Source organism: Drosophila simulans, chromosome 3R (assembly GCF_016746395.2).
Source record: "Drosophila simulans strain w501 chromosome 3R, Prin_Dsim_3.1, whole genome shotgun sequence".
Lineage (NCBI taxonomy): Eukaryota > Metazoa > Arthropoda > Insecta > Diptera > Drosophilidae > Drosophila > Drosophila simulans.
The window spans coordinates 23732475-23756963 of NC_052523.2; the positions used below are offsets into that span (position 1 = coordinate 23732475).

Below are 24489 nucleotides of genomic sequence, written 5' to 3' on the forward strand. Positions count from 1 at the left end.
TTTAAAATCAAACGCGTTGTGTTAATTATTTTGTATTTATTAATTTTTTATTGTTGATTGATCTCTTTGCTTCTTTTCTCTCCGATTTGCTCATCATTCTCATTCATTCAGTTTTTGTGTGTGTGTGTTTTTTTTTTGTTTCATCTTTTACTTGGTTTTTAATCATTTTTGGTTAATTCTGCTTGCAGCTAAATATTTGTTTTTGCCTGCGACATGCAATTTTAATTATTTTTTTTCTGCTGCCTCTCGCCATTAGTTAGTTAATTTACTTTATTTTCGCATACTTTCTGCCTGGATTCGAAAGCAATCAACTAAACCTCTGTTTTCCGATGCTTCGCCATATATAATTTTCCTTTTATATATATATGCTGTTTATATATACCTATATATATATTTATTCCCATTTATGTTTGTGTAATTATAATTTAATCTTTATATTTACTCTCAGCATAAGATTTTGTTTAGTCGTGTGTGTGTGTGAGTGAGTGTGTATGGGTGGAGTGGGTGGTGTGGGTGCTGTGTGCCTTTAACCCAAGGAAAAAAGAATCGAAATCCTCGCACACTGGCCTACACAGAACAAGAACTCAAAGTTTAAAAAACGTAATAATATAGCGTGTGTGGCATATACGATAGGTTTTTTTACAAGTCTAGAACATAAGAAAATACATGATTCACATATATATTTATCCGTTCGCATTTCATTGTTAGTATCCATAGTGTTTATATTGTTTAAGCGCTTTAACTATTTAGCTCTTATTGTTGCTGCCTGGGCATTTTCATTTGTTAAGTGTTTTCTTTTTGAGTGTTTCTTCTGATCTCGGATGCAACGTTGTTAATGCGACTTTATTTGTAGTACACTTCTTAGTTAGTACAGGGCTCTCTCTCTAAAAGTACTTAACGAGTTTTGCTTTTGCTTAAACCTCTTCGCTCAGCTGGCTCTAAAAGCAGCTTCCGCAGTTACGAATTAACATGCTCCATTTGTTTATACATATAAATACAATAATAGAAACTATAGTTAAAGTTACCATTTACTTTGAATGCGGACTAAACAGATTAACTCAGAGTGCAACAAAGGTGTTGATCACAAAACAAACGAAATGATGAAGAGGCAATAATCATTGAACCACTTATGACTTATACAATATGTTTTTTATCGTTTATTAGGCATTCTTTTTCAACATTTTTTCATTAATCTTAGTCTAATGCTTGTCGCTTACTTGATTTCTGGTTTCGTTTTTACACTTGCGTTATTTGAATATGTTCTTCTTTTATGTTTTACTGATTGGCATCCTAGGCAAACATCAACTTTAACTAGAGATGGGTCCTATTCGTGTGTGTTTTCTCTCGTCTTTCGGATCTGCTAGTTAGGATCTGAGATTGGTGTTAGTTACTAGATGGGCATAACAAACAGGTCGAGTCGCGAAGTGCTGCCTGTTCGAGTTTTAACATTCGTCGTGTTTCATTATATTTGGTGTTCTTCTTGGGATCTTGATAGGCAGTTGGACTCAACGGACTCGGGAGCTATGGGATTCGATCTGATCGCTATTGTGGGTTAATGGGGGAGGGATGATACTCGTGGGTAGTTTGTAGTAGCTCTAGTTGTAGTTTGCTGTTTAGGCTTGGGCTTCGTTTAGCTATTTCTTTTGTTTAATTACACGCTAATATAAAGATGCAAAACTTTCTTACACACGTCGCTTAGTATTTAGGCCATAGGTTCAATTTGTGTTTCGAAATATACGACCAATCTTTAGTTAGATGCCCTCTATGCGCCATTCGCTCGCTTTTTCGCTTTTCATTTCATTTAATTTCATTTCTTGCATATTGTTGACGTTTTACAAACATATTTAATAATAACGCTAACTTTTACGTTTCCTTTAGGTTTTTAAGGTTTTTTTTTTGCATTTTTCGGTTTTGTTTGCAATATATGTATACATATATGTGTATAATAACTCACGATTCACAGACACAATTATCATTAATATTATATGAACTTTCGCGGTTTCGCCTAATGAGAGACATTCATTAGTGGATACTTCCCTATAGTTTTGCTCCTATAATGCATGCTTTCCTTCTATACTTTGTAATGGGCGCGTGAGAGTTGAATGAACAAACATACATATGAATAGCATATTTCATATATAAATTTTATATATTCCCTTACTATGAGTGCGGCTAAGTGTGAGTGTGAGATGCTGGGAAAGCGGCCCAAAAGTATTGCCCCTGTTTAACTTAGCTACATTATTTACAATCGAAGGTATTGTTTAGCAAATCGAATGACAATTGTGCGCATTTCCGTGAGCAGTGAATAATAGGTTGAGTTGTTAATTCAATCGAGAAGAGTCTGAAAGGCATTGGCAAACTATTTGCTCTACTCGACACTGGGCCGCTTTCCGCAGAGATATACATTTATGGAAAGGAGCTTCTAGAGTGTGTGGGATGCATATCGAGCCTGGACTGTGGACTGTGGAAATGTATCGCAAGATGCCAATTAACGTATGCCAAGCTGAATTTTCCATAACCTTGTTCTATAGACTATCGTTTTGCTGGGTTATTGGTATCTCTAGCTTAACCTTTTTACAATGCTCAATATTTGTATTCATTTCTTGCCGAGTACATGTTGATTTCCGCGCATGCGCCTCTTCCTCAGCTGGGAGATATATAGTTTTGTGTATCCGCCGCTTTACACTTTACATACATTTATATAGATCAGCGTTTATCGTACGTTATAGTATGGTATTCAATTGTGTTCTTAACTAATTATAGATTTGCCGGCTCCCTGTCCATCTTGGCCCGTTTAGCAGCAGCAACTTCAACAATGTACTAAAACTTTCTTTTGTTTTTCTCATGTCTCTTTACGGTTCGAATACAGATTCGGCTTGGTAACTGCGCAGGCTTTTTCTTTAGCGGGTATGGTTGGAATTTCTGTTTTCGAGAAGTCTTGACGGAGTGTGCAACACTTAAAGCTAAGTAACAAAGTTTCATTGTGGGTGAGGGGAGCACAATTCTCGATTAATTTATATACAATTCAGTGGGAAGTCTGCACTAAGACACGCCGTTCTATGGAGCAATTCGTTAATTTGTTAATTAAAAAAAAATTAAAGTCTGAGGACTCAGCGCAGTTTCAACTATTTTACAATCTTCAAATGAACGCGATTACTTAGCATGTGAACATTTCGGTGATTTGGGTGCTGTGGTTTCCTTGGTTGGGGGGTGGATAGGATAGGTTGGCTGATCGATCTATGCTAGGATCTCTAGTTAGCAATATGTTTAGTTAATAATATTCAATGCGCTTCAACAATCGTCAATCCGTTATAGTTATCGCTCTGCTGCTTTTCACTTACTAACATGATTTCTCTTTATTCAACATCTTTTTGCTTAAACGTAATTAATAATTATTTTCTTCCTTTGTAATATATATTTATACGTGTCGCGCACGTGTGTGTGTGTGGTGTGTGTGTGTGTGTTGCTGTAGTTGTAAGATACATTATTTATAAAGATTTCTTTAATGCCGCACTCAAGCTTCTTAATTACCGCGCACACACACACGCCCTGGGATCTGATCCAGCTCCCGATCCTGATCCCGATCCCGATCCAGATTTCGGTTCTTCCTCCTTCAACAGCCGCCCAAGCGAGCTGTGGGTCTGGCCAGCTTGGTTGGTGTCTTGTCAATCGAGTATACGTTTTAGTTTTAAATTTTCTGGTTTTAAGGTTTAGCATATGTGTGGTTTAGTATAACTATTTTTTTCTCCTTTAGATGTGGTTGCTTGCTTGCTTGCTGTCTCTCTGCCGTTTACGGATATCGGATAACGCGTTTCGCTTACGCTCTTACTGATCTTGGTTTTATTGTTAGTTTCCGGCGCGCCTCGCGTTGCTTAGTTGTCCGCCTTATCCTGTTTGATTTTCGCATTTGTGGTCGCAGGATTATTGTCGCCGCCGGCACCGCCGCTGGACAGGCTACCGCTGCTGCCGCTATTCGACTGCTGCTGATGAGAGTTCAGGCCAGCGGAGCTGGGTGGCTGCAGGGACGTTGACGCCGCGGAAGCTGCGCTGTTCGATGTCGTGGCGCTGCCGCCGGCGGTGCGCCCACTAGAACGATTGGATTCGAGTTCGTGCAGTTTCTTCCACAGCTCCTCGCGGTCACGCTCACGTTTCTTTTCCCTGCAAAGAGAAGAGATATATGCTCATAATTTGCCGCCTTGAAACTCCAGCTTTAGCACTCACTTTTGCCGCTCCGCCTTGTAGCTGGAGGTAAGCTCGTCGAACAGTTTCGAATTCATCTCCATGAACGTCTTCAAAACGTTGTATACGAGCGCCACGATGGTTTGATTCCAGTGCTCCTTGCTGATGCGGTATAGTGCCGGGAACATGATCGGCATGATGACCGCGTTGTTCTCCTCGATTAGCGACATGGCGTACTCATTGTTCCACAGATAAAGAGCTCGCTCAGCAACCTAAAGAAACACAATTATATTGAGCACATTTCACTACAAACACACGAGTTGACTTACCTGAAAATGTGGACTCGACACGCATTTTGCAATCTGACGGAACAGTGGCTCCTGAATCTTGACAAACTGCGGCGGATCGATCACGTCGAGGATCTCCTCAATCTCGCCCAGGAACATGACCTCCTTCTGGGAACACGTCTTGGGCCAGAACTTCAGCAGGCCACGCACCACCGGTTCGGTAAGGAATGGATCCTTCTCTAGGAATTGTACAATGCAATACGCCAGTTGAGCGTGGTAGAGCGACAGGCATTTGACTTTGTGCAGTGGCAATAGGACCTTAACCAGAAACTGTTTGTGTTCGGCCTTCAGGGGCAAGGCGAATCCGTTGATGATACTGTTCAAATAAACATGAGTTTAATTAACATTTGTATAATGAGAAGACAATGAGTGAAACATACCTGCCAAGGATTTCCAAGAGCTCACCGACTCCATTAAAGTGCTCCGTTTCGTAAATGAATCGCAAGAATATGTTGTTAATCTGTTTTCGTATAAAAGCCCGTAGTCCCAAGAATTTTCCGTATATGCGATGCAACACCGTCTTCAGAAAGTCCCGCTCCCTGGGATCCTCCGAGTCGAAAAGTTCCAAAAGCTAAACAATATGGATTTTTACGTAATTAAGTTGTTACTTTAATTATGCGACATTTTGCACTCACCTGCAAGACAAACTTTTGATCGATCACACGCTTGCCGATAGTTGCTTGGAAGTCCTGCGACTCCAGGAACCGCAAAAAGACCTCGTACACCAGCTGGAGGTGTGGCCAGGACGCCTCCAGTGTCGGATCATCCTCCTCGGGATCGAAATCAGGGTTCTCACTGGGCGGCAACGTTCGAAATAGGTTGCATGAAATCTGGTAGAAATGAAACAAACATTATTAAGTAATCATGAGCTAGTTTCCGTAACTATAAGCTAATTGACTGCGATATAGTTTAGTTTGATAATAGTTGTGGTAGCCGGGATATTTACCATACGAATTATTTCCGGATAAACCGGTTCCGTAAGCACACCGCGCCCATGTGTTATATAGGTGGATAGGTCATTGAGCGCGGCCCGTTTGATCTCCTTGCCCTTCAAGTCCGTCACGGGATCCATAAAGTCAAAGGACACGCAACACTGGCGCAGCTTCCTAATGAACAGCTCCTCCTGTTCTAGGCTGGAGCAATCAGCTGTGTGAATGGACAATGATTAGATTGCTAAATTCGTAAATTTGGAATGCATTTGATACATACCTTTCAATGGCGGCAATTGCTGCAGCTCAACATCCTGAGAATTTCTGTAGCGCGAGGAACCTTGACTCTTTTTACCCTTCTTCTTGAGCGAACGTTTGGCGAACGGGTCGATTCGATCCACAAACGTGCCCGATGACATCTTTTCAGATTTGGGTTCGTTTGAATCGATGGCGGTCTCCGTGGCTGTCTGTGTGGTATTCAGCTTGCCGGCTTTGTTTTTAACGCTTGCCACTGGAAATTGATCGGCTGCACCGCCAGCTGCACTGGCAGCTGCTCCTCCTCCCTCGCCTGCGCCTTGGCCTTTGCCCTCGCCAACGCCCTCGTCGCCGTCTTCGCCGAAATCGCTGTTGAGGATCTCGACTGGCCGTTTGTTGCGTGTCTTGCGTAGCCAACCGAAAATTTTATGTGTTATGTTGGCGACTTTTGCGGTTGAGTTTGGCGTCTTGCAATTGTTCTCGGTACCTTTGGGTAAGCCCAACAGCTCTACTCCTTCCTCTCCTCCTCCGCCTGTACCGTTCGTTTCCTGACCAATCTGCAACTGCAACTGCAACGGCTGCTGCAACTGCAATTTCAGCTTCTGTTTCGGTTTCTTCCCCCTGAAAGCGATCGCCTGCTGCTGCTGCTGGAGCTGCTGGATCAGCTTTTGTTGCTGGGTAATGTTGATGGCGGTATTAAAGCGGTAACGACTTATCTTGGCATTTATCAGACAGTTACTCGGGGGCGTGAATTGGGTCTATACTCTTCCTTAGCCGCTTGCTTGTCGCTTAAATTCGTTACAGTTGTATGTACACTGGAATTAAGTGGGGCAATCAATTAGCTCACGGTGACTTCATCACGCTCATTTATCAGTCAACTACTCACCTGTTTCTTTTTGTGTTTGCTATACTTTGCTTTCTGTATTGTTTACTGGAGGGATTGTTGCATTTGCGATGCGCCTTACACTCTGGTTAATACTCTCGCTTAGCTTCTACGTTGCTCCGATCTGATCTGATGTAATCCTGATCCTGATCCTGATCCTCTTCTTTCTGCGCTGCTGCTCCTGAATGGCACATCAATTTGGTTAACTGAGGGAGAGCTGCTGCTGCTGGCTAACTGCTGATTGCCGTTTGCTGCATTCACATAGTAATTCACGTTTGCCGATTTCCTTGTTGCGTTTTATGGATATTTGGCATCACATGCACTGCAATCGGAACAGAAACGTATGGGCTTTGGTTAGATAGGTGCTTCTTATCGCTGTAAATTACTCAAAAATTGACACCGCAGCGAAAGGCACGAAAAAGCGCCATTCCCCCGATAAAATGAGACATTCAGGTGTATCTAATCGTTGGTTTTGCGGTTGCGTTCGTATGCTTGTATGTGTGCTCGGAGATAAAGGCTTTGCCAGTGATTTCTTTGTTACCAGATAACAGATAGCGCTGATAAAAAGCAGGGACTGTGACTGTGCCAGCACTAGAAGCCAAGTTAAGCATTCAAATTCTAAAGAGTACTGTGAATTCGCTATGTATTTCATAATAAAGATGTAACTTTTCATTTCAGGATGATTATATTGGTTTAATAGATTCAGTGAGCAACTGAGGAAACCCATTGTCTACCCATTGATTGATTGGCACGAAGCAAGCGAACAACCGCTTGAATCCTGAATTCCATTCCCGCCAGCTGAACTTTCTCTGGCAGACCGCGTTAACCGAGAGGCCCAAATGGACTTCGCCAGCTGGACACTACCAACCGCAAAGCCCAGATTTTGGCCAACTTGTGTTCGGCTGCGAATTGTAACTGACTGTTAAATTAAATTAAGCATGGCGTGTAAATTAAATCAAAACGAGCCCGGAAAAGCCATTGACCGGAAACTAGATGCCGCTGTCATCTTCAACGGAAATGAAGCCAAATGAAGGACGCGCCGCACAAGCTGGGAAAACTCATTCATTTGCATGGCTCGTTTCGAAGGGGGAGAAATCAACTGGCCCAGGTTGAACTTCAATCTGAGGGAAATGGCAGGAAAGTGGTGCCACATACGCGTCTGTGTGTGTGTAAGTCTGTGGCTGCTGCACAGTTTTCACTTCGAGGACGACATTGCGGAACTTGTTCAGTGTTTCCAGTTAAGCACACAAATTTGCACAAATGCAAGTCAAACCGACGGCCCACCGTCGATTTCCAAGCGAAAACATGTTTAACATGTCGCACACACTACACACACACACACACCACACACACGCTCAGCTCGGCGGCAGGAACACCCACATGCAAGAGAGCTGAAAATAAAAGAGCCATGCTCTGGCAAATAAAACAGACTGGGACCACAAGGCGTATGAGTGACAAACAGGTAAATGCGATCAACTTCGCTTCGGCCAGCTGCCCGCGTGCCTGCCTGCCGGTGCAAATGGAAACCGAGACGCGTAGGCGTCTCTACACTTGTCAAAATACTCCAACACAAATTTGGTATTGAAATAGTTCAAAAATTTTAAAACATTCGAATCTGTTGGTATGATTCTGATCAATGCAATCTATCAGTTACTAACTAATTACTAACTTCGAATTCAAACGACTTTCTCTCGTTTTTTTTCTCAGTGTCTGACAAACCAAAATACGCATGTGTGTGATTGAGTGTGAGTGGCCAGCCGGAACTCACTGAAAGGCAAAATAAGAGCAAAACAGAGACAGTGGGTGGTGCGAGTGAAAAGTTTGCACAGCTGCTTTCCTTTTTCCCATTTTCCACCCGTTTTCCACGCTGAGTGGCGGTGGTCAGCGCTTTTCAACGCGCTGCCCTGTTTATAATTGAATTTCTGCACTGTTTTTTCGCCTTAATTTGTTCCAATCACCTTCACTTTGGGCCGGCGACCTGGCAGCAAACAATGTCGGCCCCCAATGTGACATTTAATATGGGCAGCAGCGGTGGCGGTGGCGATAGCGAATCTAGAAGACTGGGCTGGCCATTTATTATGCTATTTTATATAAAACCATCAACCGAGCCCAGCCCAGCCCAACACAGTAAAGCCCAGCTGAATGTCCCAAGACAAATGACCGAAAAAAAACACAGCAGCAACAATGGCTGACCATTAGGCCCACCGTACAGTGTTCCCCCTTTAATTTGTGCTGTTGTGCGTGTGACCTTATGACATTATTTACTCGACAGTGGTAGCGAAATTCCCCAGCATATCATCGTAGAAAACAATAACAAATGGCCGGGCGGCTCGGCTCACAAAATAATGAGACAAGTTCGCTTTGTGTCCGCTGCTATTCACTTCGGTTCTCCTCTGCTGTTTTGTTTTGCTTTTGCTTTGGCCGTGCTTTGCTTTGCTTGCTCGATGTTTTCTGCTGGCATTTATAAGATTTTCGCCGCCCAACCACTGGAATACAGTCATCGTTTGGTCATCTAATGACTAAGCGCCAGTCGGCAGCCATCGCCCACTCATCGCTGGGAAATTAATTTCCCACCCAAAGCCACCTCTTGCAAAGTGAAGATGGGCAAGCTACGACTGCCCAATCGATATTTCTATCAAAATTATCGACGCTTCATTATCGATAAGCTTGATTCCTTTAGATAAACTGTACCACATGAGTTTTCACATGCAGTAAAGAAAGCTATACGTTTTCCACGAAGACAGCTCATGCCGATAAAATCTATTATTCTGTCACTTATCCGGAATGTCACCCAATCCCACCCACATACACTCGCGTACTATATAGTACAGCTCATCCTGCCTCCTCCTACTCCTCCTTCAAGAGTATGCATTTGACGCATGTCTATTGGTTCCCCAGCCATAATCAATAAGCTAAATAAAATGTTCGAGGGCGAGAACAGCTTTTGAACGTTACCAAAACTTGCAATAAACTTTCACCAAACTGTTCCGCATTCCCCATCAGTTGCTTTAAATGGAAACTTGCATATTATTTGATTACTCCATGCCTAAGTATCTTATAAACTTTTGTGATTCACAAATCACAAGTCGTTTCGCACGCAATAGTTTGCTCCTGAGTCTAACTATCTTAATCTGAGCTACACTAATCGGAATCATTATCAATGATTAAGTTGTTTTTATTATCAACTATTTATGAATGTGTTTATTTTCAAGAATTAACCAATTGTTATTTTTAAACAATTACCCTTGTGTTTGCAGTAACTGTAGCCGTAATTTGAGTTTGTCATAAATAATAATTGCTGTGCGCCTTTTAGGGAAACCCCTTTACATATTTACTGGCTTGGTTTTCAGCTTGCTTGTTTGTACTTCCTCATTCCAATGCATTAAGTAGCTGGCAAATAGTTAATGCGTATTTGTATTGATTTTTGTTATGGCCCTTCGAATTCATTGTTGCCTTTTGTTTGTTTACACTGGGTATTCAGTTGGAATGCTCCGATTTGCCTTGCATTTAAGTTGGATTTTAAGTCAGTCCAAATGACTGTGTGTTTATCTAGTGCACAAACTCACAGTTTTCATAGGGGTTTTTTCTCACACTTTTTCGGCTTTATGTAATGCAAAGTGACGCGATGATAAGCAGAATTTTCCCCCCTTTGCCACATTCAACCTCGTTCCTCGTCAGTGTGAAAATATTGCGCACTGTTTTCGCTTTTCGCTGCGTACTTGAAACGTGTCTAAGGAATCGGGGACTGCAGTCGCGGTGGAGAAAGACGCTTTTCAAGCGGGGAAAACTGTGGAAAACTACGCAGTACATGCACAAACACACACATGGGGGCACTTGGCAAAATCCTTTTGTGAAACGCACGAGAGATGAGTTCATGGTCGGTGAGAATTCTCCTCCAGTCCATCTCCGTCTCCAGCTCCAGCTCCAACGCCAGCAGGGCATGACAGTGAAAATGCGAATGCATCAAATTACTGGCATGCACATCGAAATTTAGTGGGAATAATTGTAAACTGCGTTTGATTGCGTGCCTACTACTACGTAGTTGGGAAATTATCAAAGCTGCCAGCATGAAATTGATTTCTAAACGGTAATCATCGATGAAAGCCTGATTTGCTGTGGGCGGTCTTGAATGCACTTTAAAAACTTGCTCTCAAGTTCCATTAACTAGAAAATATAAACAAATAAATAAACTAGCAAGCAGAACATGAATACTATGTAAATATGGGTCATTTCAGTACAAACTGAAACCTTGACCTTATCGCAGTGAATACACACTGTCCCCCTGTGCATTGAGATCGTGGAATCAATCAAATCAGCGCGGAGCCATTAAGTTTGCATATGCAACAGCTTTTCCGACCCTTTGCATCGTTTAACGAAAAGCAAACAACACGCAGGGGAGGCACAACAGGAAAAAAAGAGTAGATAACTTGGCACATGTGCCAAGTGCAAAATGCAAATATCTGCATGTGCATACACATGTATGTGGATACCACCCCCCACACACATACATATGCAAGAATAATGCACTGTTTAATTTACATAAAGTGAAAGGAAATGGAACAATAAGTTTTATAAGATTCCATGCCACAGTCAGGCCATCAGCAGCAGCATCAACAGCCGTGGCAAAAACATCAACAGGGCAACCAAAAGCAGCGGCATCAGCTGCTGCACAAGAGGCGAAAGTTAGCACAATGTAACCAACCAACCACTCGGCTTGGTCCACTCGCCCTCCAGGCATCCACGACCATCATCTCCAGCCACACACACTGAGAGAAATGAGTCAGCACTTGATCATAACTATTCAATGCAGACTGCAAGTTGTAGTAGTCAGGTTAGTCTAATTTCAACTAGACTGTTCTCATTATCAATGGAACTTTTATTAATTAGTAATAGAAATATTCCATACCTTTATCATATTATGTTATTTATCAACAAAATAGTGACGCATGCGAGCAACAATTTTGAACAAATGTACGCACTTGAAAAAAAACAGAAAATATATTAATCATACAGCAATCAGCATTTGCATCTTTTTGAAGCATAAAATATAAAATATTTTATTTGAATTTTAAAGCAACTTATTGAATACTTGAATACATAGAAAACATGAGGCAAAAGTTGCAGATATGTGAAATATGTGATTTATGTGCATTGAGAAAATATGAAATGCCATAAATCAAATTAGAATTCGAGGCGTTGCTTTTGCCTACAATCATTTCCAGAATACTTTCGTCATATGTATATAGTTTCATCGGGGGATTTTCCCCAAGTGAGCCAAGAAAACACACTTGCAAATGTCACGAGTGGGTGGTCAGTCAGTCAGTCCGCCAGCCAGTCAGTCAGTCAGCATAAGGGGACAAGGGAAATAACTTTCAGCCACGACTGCTGTTGTTCATTCTTTTTTGGAAAAAAAAGAGGAGCAGCCCCTCGCTTTTTCCCCAACAAACACAGCAAACACTCGACATTTCTGTGGGCTGCATTTTTGATTTGTTTTGGTTGACTTTGGCGCAGGATACACACACACCGCATGCGATGGGTTTTCTTCTGGCCAGCAGAGAGCGAAGTCAACGAAATTAGAAGAAACCTCCGAGGGAATTGGGTCACTTTGGGGGCATAGTAACTGCGTAAATCGCAGCAACTTGTTGTAATATGTAAAACGCCATTAAACATTCAGGACACTTAACAAGCAAAAGATGAACAACGGGAGCGGTAATAAATTAAATTAGAAAACAACGCGCAGGCGGAAGAAGGAGTAGTTCTTCTTCTTGGCCAGAAGACAAAGTTGGCAACTCGATGGCAAAAGTTGCTGGCCAAGTTGAATGGCAGGCAAACAATGGCTGGCCAAACTATCGATTGATGTTTGTCGAGTTGGCAATAAAAAAAAAGAAAAAAGAAGAGAGTGTGTGGCGGAGATAAAAGGATAGCTGCAGTTCTGCAGTTGTCAGCTAATAAAGCTCAACGAAATAAAATGCATCCGTCGGATGCATCAGCATGAATATAACCACACAGCTAGCTTTTCCACATCATCAGCCCCAAATGGCTAAAAAGCCACGTTCAAGGCCTTTGTTTTGTATTAACTTCAATTGACAGCATGATTCAATTTATTGATAGGCCACTTAGCTTAGCCGCAACTAAAATTCCCATAAATTGAGGCGCCCCCGCGTTTGGTAGTGAAAACACCTCGCCAAAGTTCAAATGAAAGCCACGCACGCAATGCGACATTCACACGAATGACACAAAAGGAAAAGCGAGCGTGCGGGAAATGTGGGAAAAGCAGCACTTTATGGGTCACCGAAATAGAGAGCCCGGTTTATACTTCTATTTTTGGTATAACCACCATTGTGCCCCGTGAGCAGTCTACGTCAGAGCAGAGCGTTTTCCTTTTGCGCAATTGAGCGTTTTTATTAACCAAATGCGTGGGCGGCAGCACGTGTTTGTCCACTGCACTTGCCACCAAGGACTCCACTTTCTTTGGGTTGCAGTGGTATTAGTGCGATTCCCTGGTATTTGTGCTTAATTATGGCCAGAGAAAAGGAAAGGAAACTTAAATGCCCAAGAGGAAGTGCTTCCTGGAATGCGATTTCTCACAAATATTATTAAAGTAATCCTGGGACTTGGACTTTCCTGGAATTCCTTCCTAAGCGCTTTGCTTCTTGAGGAATTCAAGAATACCCACTTAATACCTTTTTCGTTGGAAGAACCAAGAACGGCTCTATAAGTTATCACCAAATTATCTCCTCTTCGATTCCGTCCAAGTGTGCCATTCTAATTGCCGAGCCTTCTTATCAGCGGTCCGCTTCTAATTTGATTACCACATCTGTCATAACTGCGCTGCATGTGGCAGGTGCCATGTGCTTCTGGTTTTTACATAAGATTCAATTTAACTTATTGCCGCGCCGAAAGCGAAAGAGAAAGTGCCACGAAATCAGTTGACAATGTGTGTACACACAAGTCCACAACTAATTGCATCAGCTGTATGTTTTGTCTATTGTTATTAAATGGGGGGAACCCATAACCCAAAAGCCCAGTCAAGAGCAACAAAAACCGAATGACGAAATCGCAGAAGGTGGAGCGCTCAAACAGACAGCGGCAGTCACAACAGTTTCCTCAATTTAATTAAATAATTAAGAGCAAGACACACGGCGAATGCGACAGCCTTTGGACTAATTAAAAAAAAAAAAAAACAGAAAAAAAAACGAGTGAAACATAAGGCTGAAAGAATGCAAATTCTGCGCCAGACGGCTCAGTTCAATGAAATATAGCCCTGCCCATAGCGTCACCACCTACAGAGGTATTTCTCTCTATATATATAGTATTTATATATATATAATACAGTGTTCAGATTTGCGTATGTGCTGCTACTTAGTGAAAAAAAAAAATGTGTGCCAGTGCAAATTCAATGCCAAATGCCGAAGCATGGAAAATTTTGTATTGAAAAGCGCACACACCTCCTCTCGGTCGCTCTTTCGGCATTTCAGTTTTTCATTTTTTGTGCCTTTTTAATTAAGCGATTTGTAGCCGTGATAAGCGGGCGTTTTGTGTGAGTGGGCGTGGCTGCCGCCTAATCAAAATCAGCGCAAAAATGTCGCATAAACACGGCCGGCGCACACACAAACAAAGGGAAGTAAAGCAAAGTAATGCAAAGCAAAGTAAAAGAAAGGAAAATGTATCTCAGGGTGAAACAGATAAGATACGCAGCAGATACAGAACGAAAACAAATACTTGCCACCTGCCGGGGCATTCCTTCAAATGCTCTAGATACATATACACATATATAGTCAATTGTTTGCGTGGATGGCGCACCGCAAGTGTTAATTATTAATTGTGCAATGCGATTATATTTAATTGCAGCAGCTGTCGCCGATTCGAGTGCGTTGTTTATTGATTTAGACGCCATCGAACATTGTGGCCATAACAAAACGGAGAATTAAGAGCGGTTTAATAATGAAGCGGCCATTTGGTGTGGATCGAAATTCAAGGTCGTATGATTTCATGCCCCCCAAAAGATTTTTCCACTGCTCTATAAATATCCGCGAAAATAAATTAAGAATATTTTTTCGAAAATAAATTTCATACGCTCCAAAACTGCACTGCAAATGGAGGGAAAATTCTATATAATTTCTATATATATAAAACGGAAATTTATTTAATGCCCCCCGCCACTCGACTGGCTGTAAAAATATCAGCGAAATGATTTCTCACTGCCACCGAATTTCCCACATCTAAAATTATACTTTCTGTGCGATGGAAAACGTCATCGAATTGCCGCAAAAGAAAAACCAGAGGTGGGAAAATACAAAACAAACAATATACATAAATATTTGCAAAGATTGCTAGACAGCAGCCCAAATGCATGTGGATTTTCCTAATGCACTATCCTGGTAAAAACCAAACAGTTTTGCTAATTAGTTAACAATATCGATTAAAAATATCAGTTTATTATGTGCTAAAAGACAACCAAAAATTTGGCAATCGAGGTCAATGGAGCGGAAATGTACTTGGTTTGCAATAAAATTTGGTATTTGTTTGCAAAATGTTTGCTGACAAGCGGAATGTTCAGCTAATAGATAGATCAATTAAAACATGTAGATAGCAAACTTAATGGCCATGTTCCACTGACGCTCACTTCCAATCAGAAAATCAATATTTGCACTAAGGAATCATAAATTATCTAGTTGTAACGATACAAATTGATTGCAATTCTGCTGGGAAATTCATGCAATCTACATGCAATATATTGCTTTTCTTTGAGTTCAAATTCTAGTTCGTGCTTTTCAGTCGGTTATTTTTAAGTTTACTGCGGCTAATTGAATTTTCAGCGCTTAAAAATGCGCCTTTTTCTTACGTTTTTTTCTCACTTCTGCTTAGCGAGCCGTGCGAAGTATATAAAAAAAATATATGCAAACATTTTGCAAAACAAAGGCTAAAATCTGGGGCTTCAGACAGTCGCCTACTAATTATAATGAGAGAAACATTTGCCCTCCACTCAGACGGTCATTAATTTGCGGTGTGCCAACAATTGTTTACACTGGAGCAGAGTGCTCCTGGCATATGTCCATGTTCATACATGGCAAATTGTACAAATACGAGTGGTATTCGTATTCGCCTAACAAACTGGCAAATAAAATTGATTTTTTCACCATCGCTGCTGCAGCGGAACGGATTCTCAATTGCCAATAGAACCAACAAACAAACAAACAAACAATCAAACAAAAAGCTTTGACCAGACGACTGTAGTTTCGCTTCGGGCGAACTGGTCATTGCAAATAACGAAAATATTTTCAAGTCAAATACAAAAAAATAAAACCCAGAGTGGGTGGAAGAAAAAGGCACAAGTAACTCGAACTGCAAATTGATTGAGTAAGCGATTTGTCGAGAATTTCGCACAGAAGCCAGCGTCGTTCCAAAGATACATATTTTCACTCGATCCATGGGAAGCAATTCGATACGGAACAAAATCTTTGTTTACAAAGTGAATCTGTTCGCATTCAAATGGAGTTGAAAGAAATATGGGTTTCGGTTTTATTTGGACGCAACCTGGCCAGTGAAAATGAGGTAAACAAGTTGGAAGTGAAGTTTCTCGGGAATACAAAGTAATCAACATTGGCTAGTAAAATCTTTACATTTTGCGGCAAAGTGATGAAAATGGTACTTCGATAAATCAAAAACCAAAGAAAAAATACATTTCCTAAATAGCAAAAACCAGTTGCGCAATCAGAATCTTGTTGTATCTCAGATACTTTTTTCCTCCGTGTGAAATTTGGAAATCCGTACATAACGAGTTGGGGAAAATGTGAGGAAAAACAGCGCAGTGAGGTCAGTTATGTCAAAACAGACAGCCAGCGATGTGCAGAAGCGAGTGGACTGTGTTTTTGTGGTCATCAGGAGGTGGCCAAGCCTCAGCGGGCATAGGGAAAATCCGCGTAGAAAGAGTCAACTTATGGCCAGGCCAAAAGGCAAATTGCCTCTGAGCACGCTCTTTAACTTTGTTGGCCAGGCTAAAAATTTAAAGCCGCCAGCGAGCTGTGCGTTTGGCTGTCAGCGTTTAGCGCCGACAAAAAGGTGAACAATCGCAAAGCAGGTCGTACGTACATGGCACATAGTAATGCCCCAGAGACTTGGTAATTTTATAATAGAGCTCTCGTCTTTCGCCCGACACTGGGAGCTCCGCAAGGAGGAGCGCTTCATATGCGCACATTCGTATGCGGAGGCATTTTATGGCAGCATTACGTTTCCCTTGGTCCCCTCTTACAGTGAAAACACAATAAGTGAGCTCACAAATTGTTGCACACGCTGGCTGGCATGACACTTATTTGGGTTGACTGCATCGGTTAACTCGTTAAAATTGCTCAGAAGCTAAAATACGCCAGGGAAATGCACTAGAAAATGTCTCAGCGAGAAGTCGGTCATCGGGAAAATGGTTCATTGCCGGCCAAAAATAGACAAATCGGAATTGGGAAGAAACTTTGCTCTTATAGATTAAATGGGTCATTCAATCTTATAGTTTATAGTTCGTCGTTTGTTGCCAATTTGAATTCAAACAACGAAATTGGCAGCAAAACACCCTGGCCACACAACAACATAAATAACAATAGGCATGGTACAAAAAAGTTGTTATATCTACAGCAGAGCATTTTGCAACCTGGTAATGATTTATAGGTTTTTCCCCTCAACTTTTATTTACTTTTGCGCACTGTTATTTGAAGAGGAGTTGCATCCTCCAAGTGCTAGAAATCTGTGACGTCAGAGCCAAGTTCAATTGGCAAATAGACAGTGACACAAACCCGCTTGGATGAACAATAAAAAGCGTTTGACAGCTAGAAACTGGAAATCGAAGCGCTGAAAAGTTAAGTGATCTTGTTTTCATCGCCACTTAATTGCAACCTAGTCACGTTCGATTTGGGAACTTTACGCTGGGCGTGCTTGGGTTGCCTTGTGGGCTATATGGATTATGGATTATAATTAAAGCGATCATATATAATGGCTTAATTCCAGGGCAAATCGAGGGCCTTGTCACCGCGATGACAGCTACAGCTATATCTATATAGAGCTATAGTTCTGCCCCTTCGAATTGATTTACCATTTTGACACATTTATGCTAATTTCGAGTAGGCTCGACGAATTTCGTGTGTCCCCACACGTATATATCAATTGGAACTTGTTAATTTGCCGAGCAGGTTCTGCCCCCCACTGCACCCTCCGCCAGCCCAGCAATCACTCAATCAATTAGAACCAGTTATTTGCCTGACTTTCAATCGGTGGTTGTGGCTTAACCCCTTGGGCACATTTATTTAATTTGTTAAGACATTTTATATTGAGGTGACGTTATGTTTGATTTAACACATTTAGCAATTTGATGTGTACATATTTTGATATTTTAACTATTGCTCAAAAAAGAGAAGGCTAATAGAATACTATGATATTTGGAGACCTTACTTCCTTCAGATCCCTGTTTTTTTAATTTTAATTTCTAGTAGTTACATTTATGGCACGTTAGTTATTCAAGGGTTAAGCATGGAACGGAAATGGAGCGAGCTTTTGGCCCAAAATGGCATCGATTTGAATCGAATTCGCTGTGGGCCAACTTCCGTTGGTCTTGGCATACCTTTCTCGATTTCAGAGCTTGTGATTCTCGTCTGCTCGATATCTCAGTTTTTGTCAGTTTCAGATTTGGTTTTGGTTTCGGTTTCTCGCGTTTGCCTACGTCACGGAGATGCTTTTTCCCGTTTTTTCTTTGCTTTTGGCTGGCGTTTTAGCGCTGCTTGCTGGGTTTCACTGTGGATGTGTGTATAGCAGTTGGCATAATTGAATTAGAACTGTAGTTCACGAGAGAATTTTGCACAACGCATCGCGCGGGTGGGGGGGTACGAATGGGAGGGAGGGGTCGGGGGGTGTTGTCCAAGTGGGGTCAACACATGTAAATGCGGTGTCAAAGCAAAATACACAAAGATCTTTAATGGCGTACGTGTGTGAGTGAGTGGGGCGCACAGCGGGGAATGGGAGAAGCGTAAGAATGTGAATGGGTAGAGAGAGGATGGGAGGATGAGTAAAAGGTGAGAGAGCGCAGCTGTTTTGATGGGGCTCTTTTCGCTGTTGCCTTTGCTCTATCTTTCGCTTCACTTCGGTTTGTTGATTCCTTTCATCTATTTTGCCTTTTTCCTCATTTTTGCAGTAAGATTAGGTAACTTGTGTCTATATGAACATAATTCTTAACACATTTTACTGCTTGACACACACACTTATCATAAATATGTATGTTTTAAACACACACACACACACACACTCGGTGCGAGAGAGACACACACACGCACGCGGCACAAAATCGATATTCTAAAAATAATATAAGTAAAAAATATATATGCTCATACGAATTCTAACCGATTGCGTGCGTGTATGCGTGTGTGCGTGTGTGTGCGGGCTGGCTGGATGGCGAGCGTAATTACATATTTATTTATTTATTAAAACTTTTGAAACACCGAATTGCGTCTGGGGATTTAGCCGCTTACTGCGCACTTGAAAAATTTGCATTCGCCTTGGAAATTTGGCTTTAATTTTGCACTCGGCTTTGTTTAGTTGCCTTTTGATTCTCCTTCTTTATTCGGGCTTGGAATTTTCGCTGCAGAATTTATTAAAAACCGACTGCGTATGTGTGTATATAAAAGATTTCTATATCTTTTGCAACCGACGACGAAGGCGGCATACGGCAACTGTGGCGATATTTTTTTCCTTCGCCCGACTCTCGCTCTCTTTTCGTTTTCGGCTTGCTCTCTCTGGCACATGGGTATATACTATACGCGAGAGGGAGCAGGCACACACAAACGAAAAGCCTGCTGCCTATTGATTAGTATTAGTAACTTCGAATAGTATTACTATTGTTATTGTTTTCGTCTAGCTGGCTTTCAATTGTTTGGTGCTGATATTTAGCTCGATTCTCCAGTTGCGATTACTCATTTGGCTTTTGTTTCGGGACCACTGTGCCAGATTTCTGGGTGAGAGCGTGGTGAGTTTCGTTTCAACTCACCACAGAAACTGTTGTTGCGCGTCGCGCTCTCTATTCAGGCGGCTCTCTCCCACACACGGTCACACTGCAGACCCAAAAATGCATTAAATACCGCAAAATACCATCCAACGCACGGGCACACCGCCGTACTAAAAGACGCCGCTGCTTTTAAGTTTTTATCCCGTTTTTGTTTCCTATCGAGGGCGATAACCAAACAAGGCTATCGTTATCGACCTCTCGCTTGCTCTGTATCCCTCCTTCCCTGTCGCACTCGCTCTCCTTCTGTGTGGCTAATTTTTTCCTCTTAGTCCTTTTTTCGGTTGCCTTCGTGCAGAAATTCCCTGCTTTATGTAATTTAGAACACAATGTTTGCGTTGCACTGTTGGCCGACTGCAGCTGAAAACTGCACAAAAAAAGCGACGCACACACACACCTTCGAGCATCCGGACTTCCAATTTGAACTGCTTTTCTAACGGTCTATCGCGCACGCACTGCCACAATTTCACCCGCTTATCGCGCCGCAATATGGGACGTTCGCTTTTCAATCGATTTTGGTAGCCGGCAGGTGCGCTTTATGCGAGAATTACGAATTTTCTCCAGCGGCAACTAGAATCGTTCACACAGACACCGTAGAAGTGACGCCATCTTTGAAGCGATTAGTGTTGCAAAGCGCGCCTGCAAAGGTGTTGGCTAGCAACTACGGTTGATAGAGATGAGGGCTATGGCTTTTTGGCGAAAAATGATGTTAACTATGCCAATTAATTTAAAATATTATTAATGCCAAAACAAATTCAGAATAGACTATGATAAATTTGTGTTTTAGCTTTGCTCATAATTATTGATCCTTTACAAGCTATGGTCTTGCACTATATGCCTAACCTTTCTCCGATTAGGGCAACCATTCCTATGAAGTCTGCGATGTGCAGATATCTAAATAAATGAATTTAAACTGACTTTTCGTGCAGTTCAGCAAAAATTATTTTAAAATAAAATGACATGCAATATAATCTTGCAATATGTTGACCACAATGCAATGTAATTTTATAAATAAGTTTACCAATTGGGAAAAGACAATGCAAAATTATATATTAAAGTTTGGCTACTAAATATTGCTATATGTAAGCTATGGTCATGAAGTAAAGGCGTACAATTTCTACAATTTTCATAATATCTTTGTTTCCGTGTAAAAATAATAAGTAATTTAAAATTGATCAATTGACTTACAAAAATATAACAGATATTATTTTCAAATCTAACGGAGTACCATATAAAGTTGGTATTTATTTCTAATCTGCTTGGTATATTTCATCGACCCCATTCGGTCACACTGGTCGTGAATCAGAAACGCACTAATTAGTCAAAAAAACGGTACAAAAGATCGCTTAATTGCTGAAATTTCACCTGTCGCAGTTAAGTTTACCCACCAGCACTTGAAAACCAGCCAGAGGCTAGCTAAAAACCCCGAAGATCGACCCAAAAACATCGCCGCAAAGTGGACAACTCCCAGTTTTCGGAGCACCTGCCCCTCAAAAAGGAGCATCGCGACAAAAAGGCGAGACTTCGCAGCAGAATGTCCTCGCTCTCCGCGTCCGCGGAGAATGTGTCCAGTTTGGGACTGGGATCGGGTGGAGGAGGAACTAATTCCCACGACGGCAATTCCCAGCAGGGCTCCGGATCCGATGGAGGATCCAGTATGTGCCTGGAACTGGCCCTCGAGGGTGAACGCCTCTGCAAGGCGGGTGATTGCCGGGCGGGCGTGGCCTTCTTCCAGGCGGCCATTCAGGCCGGAACCGAGGATCTTCGCACTCTGTCTGCCATATACTCCCAGCTGGGCAACGCCTACTTCTACCTGGGTGACTACAACAAAGCGATGCAGTACCACAAACACGATCTTACGCTGGCCAAGAGCATGAACGACCGACTGGGCGAGGCCAAGTCCTCCGGCAATCTGGGCAACACCCTCAAGGTTATGGGTCGCTTCGACGAGGCGGCCATCTGTTGCGAGAGGCACCTAACGCTGGCCAGGCAGCTGGGAGATCGCCTGTCCGAGGGACGCGCCCTGTACAATCTGGGAAATGTCTACCACGCCAAGGGCAAGCACTTGGGTCAGAGAAACCCTGGGAAATTCGGCGACGATGTCAAGGAGGCGCTCACCCGTGCCGTGGAGTTCTATCAGGAGAACCTGAAGCTCATGCGGGATCTGGGTGATCGTGGTGCCCAAGGTCGAGCTTGTGGTAATCTGGGAAACACCTACTACCTACTAGGCGACTTCCAAGCGGCCATTGAGCACCATCAGGAGCGACTGCGCATTGCCAGGGAGTTTGGTGATCGCGCGGCGGAGCGAAGGGCCAACAGTAATCTGGGCAACTCGCACATATTCCTGGGGCAATTCGAGGACGCTGCCGAGCACTACAAACGCACTTTGGCCTTGGCCGTGGAGCTGGGTGAACGCGAAGTGGAGGCCCAGAGTTGCTACAGCTTGGGCAACACCTACACGTTGCTACACGAGTTCAACACTGCCATCGAGTATCACAATCGACACTTGGCCATTGCCCAGGAGTTGGGCGATCGAATTGGTGAGGCCAGGGCCTGCTGGTCACTGGGCAATGCCCACTCTGCCATCGGTGGTCATGAGCGGGCCCTGAAGTATGCGGAACAGCATCTCCAACTGGCCAAGGAGCTTCACGACCCGGTGGGTGAAAGCACAGCCAGGGTGAACATCTCCGATCTGCGAAAACTGCTCGGAATGCCCGACTCGGAGCCATCGCCCACTGAGGAGGAGGCTCGATCCACCGCCTCCGATCACTCGGCCAGCGGAAATCAGTCGGATGGATCGGAAAACTCACAAGGAAGAATGGTAAGAAAAACGAGCTATATATCTATTTACTAGCTAAAGTCTTTAAACATTACATAAAGCAATATAAATGATTCCTGAGATATTTTTAAACAATACTGGCAGTCAGTTTGTTCTATTTTTCGATGTGGACACCTGCTGCTTGCAGTGTTTGCCCCTTTATGTTAGGGTAAATATTTACACTTCGTACCAAAACACATCGTTAAACTTTCGATTCGAGCACATGCTGAGAAATTGAAACCCCTGAAAGATACATAGCTAAATTTATTACTTTAATTGCTTCCCGTCAGGTGCGCGTTCGTCGCCAGAGCATGGAGCAGTTGGACCTGATCAAGATCACTCCCGATGGGAAGCGCATGCAGGAGGAGAAGCTGCGCGCACAGGCGACCAGGAAAGCCAAGGATGACGACTTTTTCGACATGCTTTCGCGGTCGCAGTCGAAGCGCATGGATGACCAGCGCTGTTCGATCAAGGTGAATCCCGCCGGAGCTCCGGTGGTGGCCACTGGTGCCACACGTAAGCCGCTTGTGCAGCAGAACTCGTTGTTCGTGGATCCCACCAACCTGCCTGGCCTCAAGTCGCCGTCGTCGGCGAATCCGTCAGCCATTGGACATGGGCCGCTCGCCAGGAGCGCCACCACTACGCAGCAGCCCGATGATGACTTCCTGGACATGCTTATGCGCTGCCAGGGCTCGCGTCTGGAGGAGCAGCGGTCCGAGCTACCGCGCCCCAATGTCACCATGGACGCAGAGGCGGAGGCACCACCGCGATCCGTCCCAGAGGCAGCTGTTGCAGGAGCACCGCGCGGGCAGACCGGACGCGGAGCTACCGTGCCCGATGAGGACTTCTTCTCACTGATCATGAAGGTCCAGAGCGGGCGCATGGAGGATCAGCGCGCCTCGATTCCGTTCCGAAATGCCAACAATAACAACAATAGCCGTAGCAACAACAACGGTTCAGCTGGCGGAGCTGGAAAGTAGAGAGTTGTAGTCCAAAAAGCTGAAGTCCAACCAAACAATCCTATAAATCCATCCTTGGCCGCAGCTCCTGACTCATTTCGTTGTAAGCCCATCTTGCGGCCATTTATTCAGTCGTTTATTTTCGGAAATTGGCTGCTAAACGTTTTGTTCTTTTACAAGATTTATATATATATACACACGTACACGAAAAGCATTAATTTATGAATAGCAACTAACCACGTAACCAAATATTAGGGGCGTTTAGGGCCTCGTATACACGAAGAGAGGGAGGAACCTCCAGCGGATGCACACACTCATCCAGTCATGACTCATTACACACTCGACTATGAGCTGGCCATGATATTGAACGATATGCACTCGAGTCTTACGATATTAACGTTTTAATTGCATGTGCAAGTAGTTTAAGCCGATAATACTAATGTACTAATCCAATTTGCTCAATAGACGGAACCAAGTCTTCTCTACGATCAACGATCTTACATTCTCGTAGCCGCATTCAGCTAAATACTAAGTTTTAAGTCCATCGAACCCACTCTACATGTAAGCAATGCATTTTCCAAATCAAAATCTAACTACAGATATTTCCAATTGTAACCATGAGTATTGCATTTTTCTATCTATCTATCGATCGATCTGAACTCTGAACATATTTTAAGCCACTTACAATTTTTTTTAGTATATTAACAAGACACAAAGAACAGCAGCTCGGAATTCCATTTGATGACCGGCGCTTGTGTAAGCACTTAGCATACGATATACACAACCAACCATACGTACACATATACAAGAAACATATGAACAATATATATAGTTATACCAATGTCTAACGATTTGCCTCTTCGGGTATTGTTCTACACAATATATACAAGATACAAAAAAATATGTACACAAAACAAAAACACAAAACTGAGTTCGAGTTGTACGAAATGAAGCCAAAATTTATTAATGTTATACTTTTATGTAGCACGAGATCTACGGGATCTGCGAAGGAAAGATACCATACAGGCGGACAATTATGTCGTGTATTATTAAATATTAAAATCAAAAAATGTTTGCTGACAC

General features: G+C 42.8%; 2 protein-coding genes across 4 annotated transcripts; one reads left to right on the forward strand and one right to left on the reverse strand.

Moving 5' to 3' along the window:
- Positions 1-25: 25 nt before the first annotated feature.
- Positions 26-20273, reverse strand: LOC6729857 (serine/threonine-protein phosphatase 2A 56 kDa regulatory subunit epsilon isoform). 3 transcript variants are annotated; one of them, XM_016174571.3, is made up of 10 exons: positions 20027-20273; positions 18199-18368; positions 6597-6915; positions 5736-6525; positions 5473-5672; positions 5162-5356; positions 4907-5097; positions 4509-4842; positions 4222-4451; positions 26-4158 (listed from the first exon to the last, which is right to left on the reverse strand). In XM_016174571.3, exons 4-10 carry the CDS (start codon positions 5872-5874, stop codon positions 3873-3875), a joined length of 1575 nt encoding a protein of 524 aa, XP_016036595.1. In that variant the 5' UTR covers positions 5875-6525; positions 6597-6915; positions 18199-18368; positions 20027-20273; the 3' UTR covers positions 26-3872. The 3 variants fall into 3 exon arrangements, with proteins under 3 accessions (XP_016036595.1, XP_016036592.1, XP_039151431.1); XM_016174568.3 differs by lacking the exon at positions 18199-18368; XM_039295497.2 differs by lacking the exons at positions 18199-18368; positions 20027-20273 and adding an exon at positions 19464-19589.
- A 621-nt stretch (positions 20274-20894) lies between these two features.
- Positions 20895-24486, forward strand: LOC6729858 (G-protein-signaling modulator 2). The gene is made up of 2 exons (XM_002105125.4): positions 20895-22450; positions 22738-24486. Exons 1-2 carry the CDS (start codon positions 21164-21166, stop codon positions 23425-23427), a joined length of 1977 nt encoding a protein of 658 aa, XP_002105161.1. The 5' UTR covers positions 20895-21163; the 3' UTR covers positions 23428-24486.
- The last annotated feature ends 3 nt before the right edge of the window (positions 24487-24489 follow it).

What these genes read in the sequence shown, in the direction of transcription:
- LOC6729857 (XM_016174568.3), bottom strand. Translation starts at nt 5,874, where the DNA reads ATGTCATCGGGCACGTTTGTGGATCGAATCGACCCGTTCGCCAAACGT. An exon ending in CTCTTGGAAATCCTTGGCAG is followed by an intron (nt 4,843 to 4,906) that starts GTATGTTTCACT and finishes TTATTTGAACAG; the next exon opens with TATCATCAACGGATTCGCCT. An exon ending in TACAAGGCGGAGCGGCAAAA is followed by an intron (nt 4,159 to 4,221) that starts GTGAGTGCTAAA and finishes TTCTCTTTGCAG; the next exon opens with GGAAAAGAAACGTGAGCGTG.
- LOC6729858 (XM_002105125.4), top strand. Translation starts at nt 21,164, where the DNA reads ATGTCCTCGCTCTCCGCGTCCGCGGAGAATGTGTCCAGTTTGGGACTG. An exon ending in AAAACTCACAAGGAAGAATG is followed by an intron (nt 22,451 to 22,737) that starts GTAAGAAAAACG and finishes GCTTCCCGTCAG; the next exon opens with GTGCGCGTTCGTCGCCAGAG.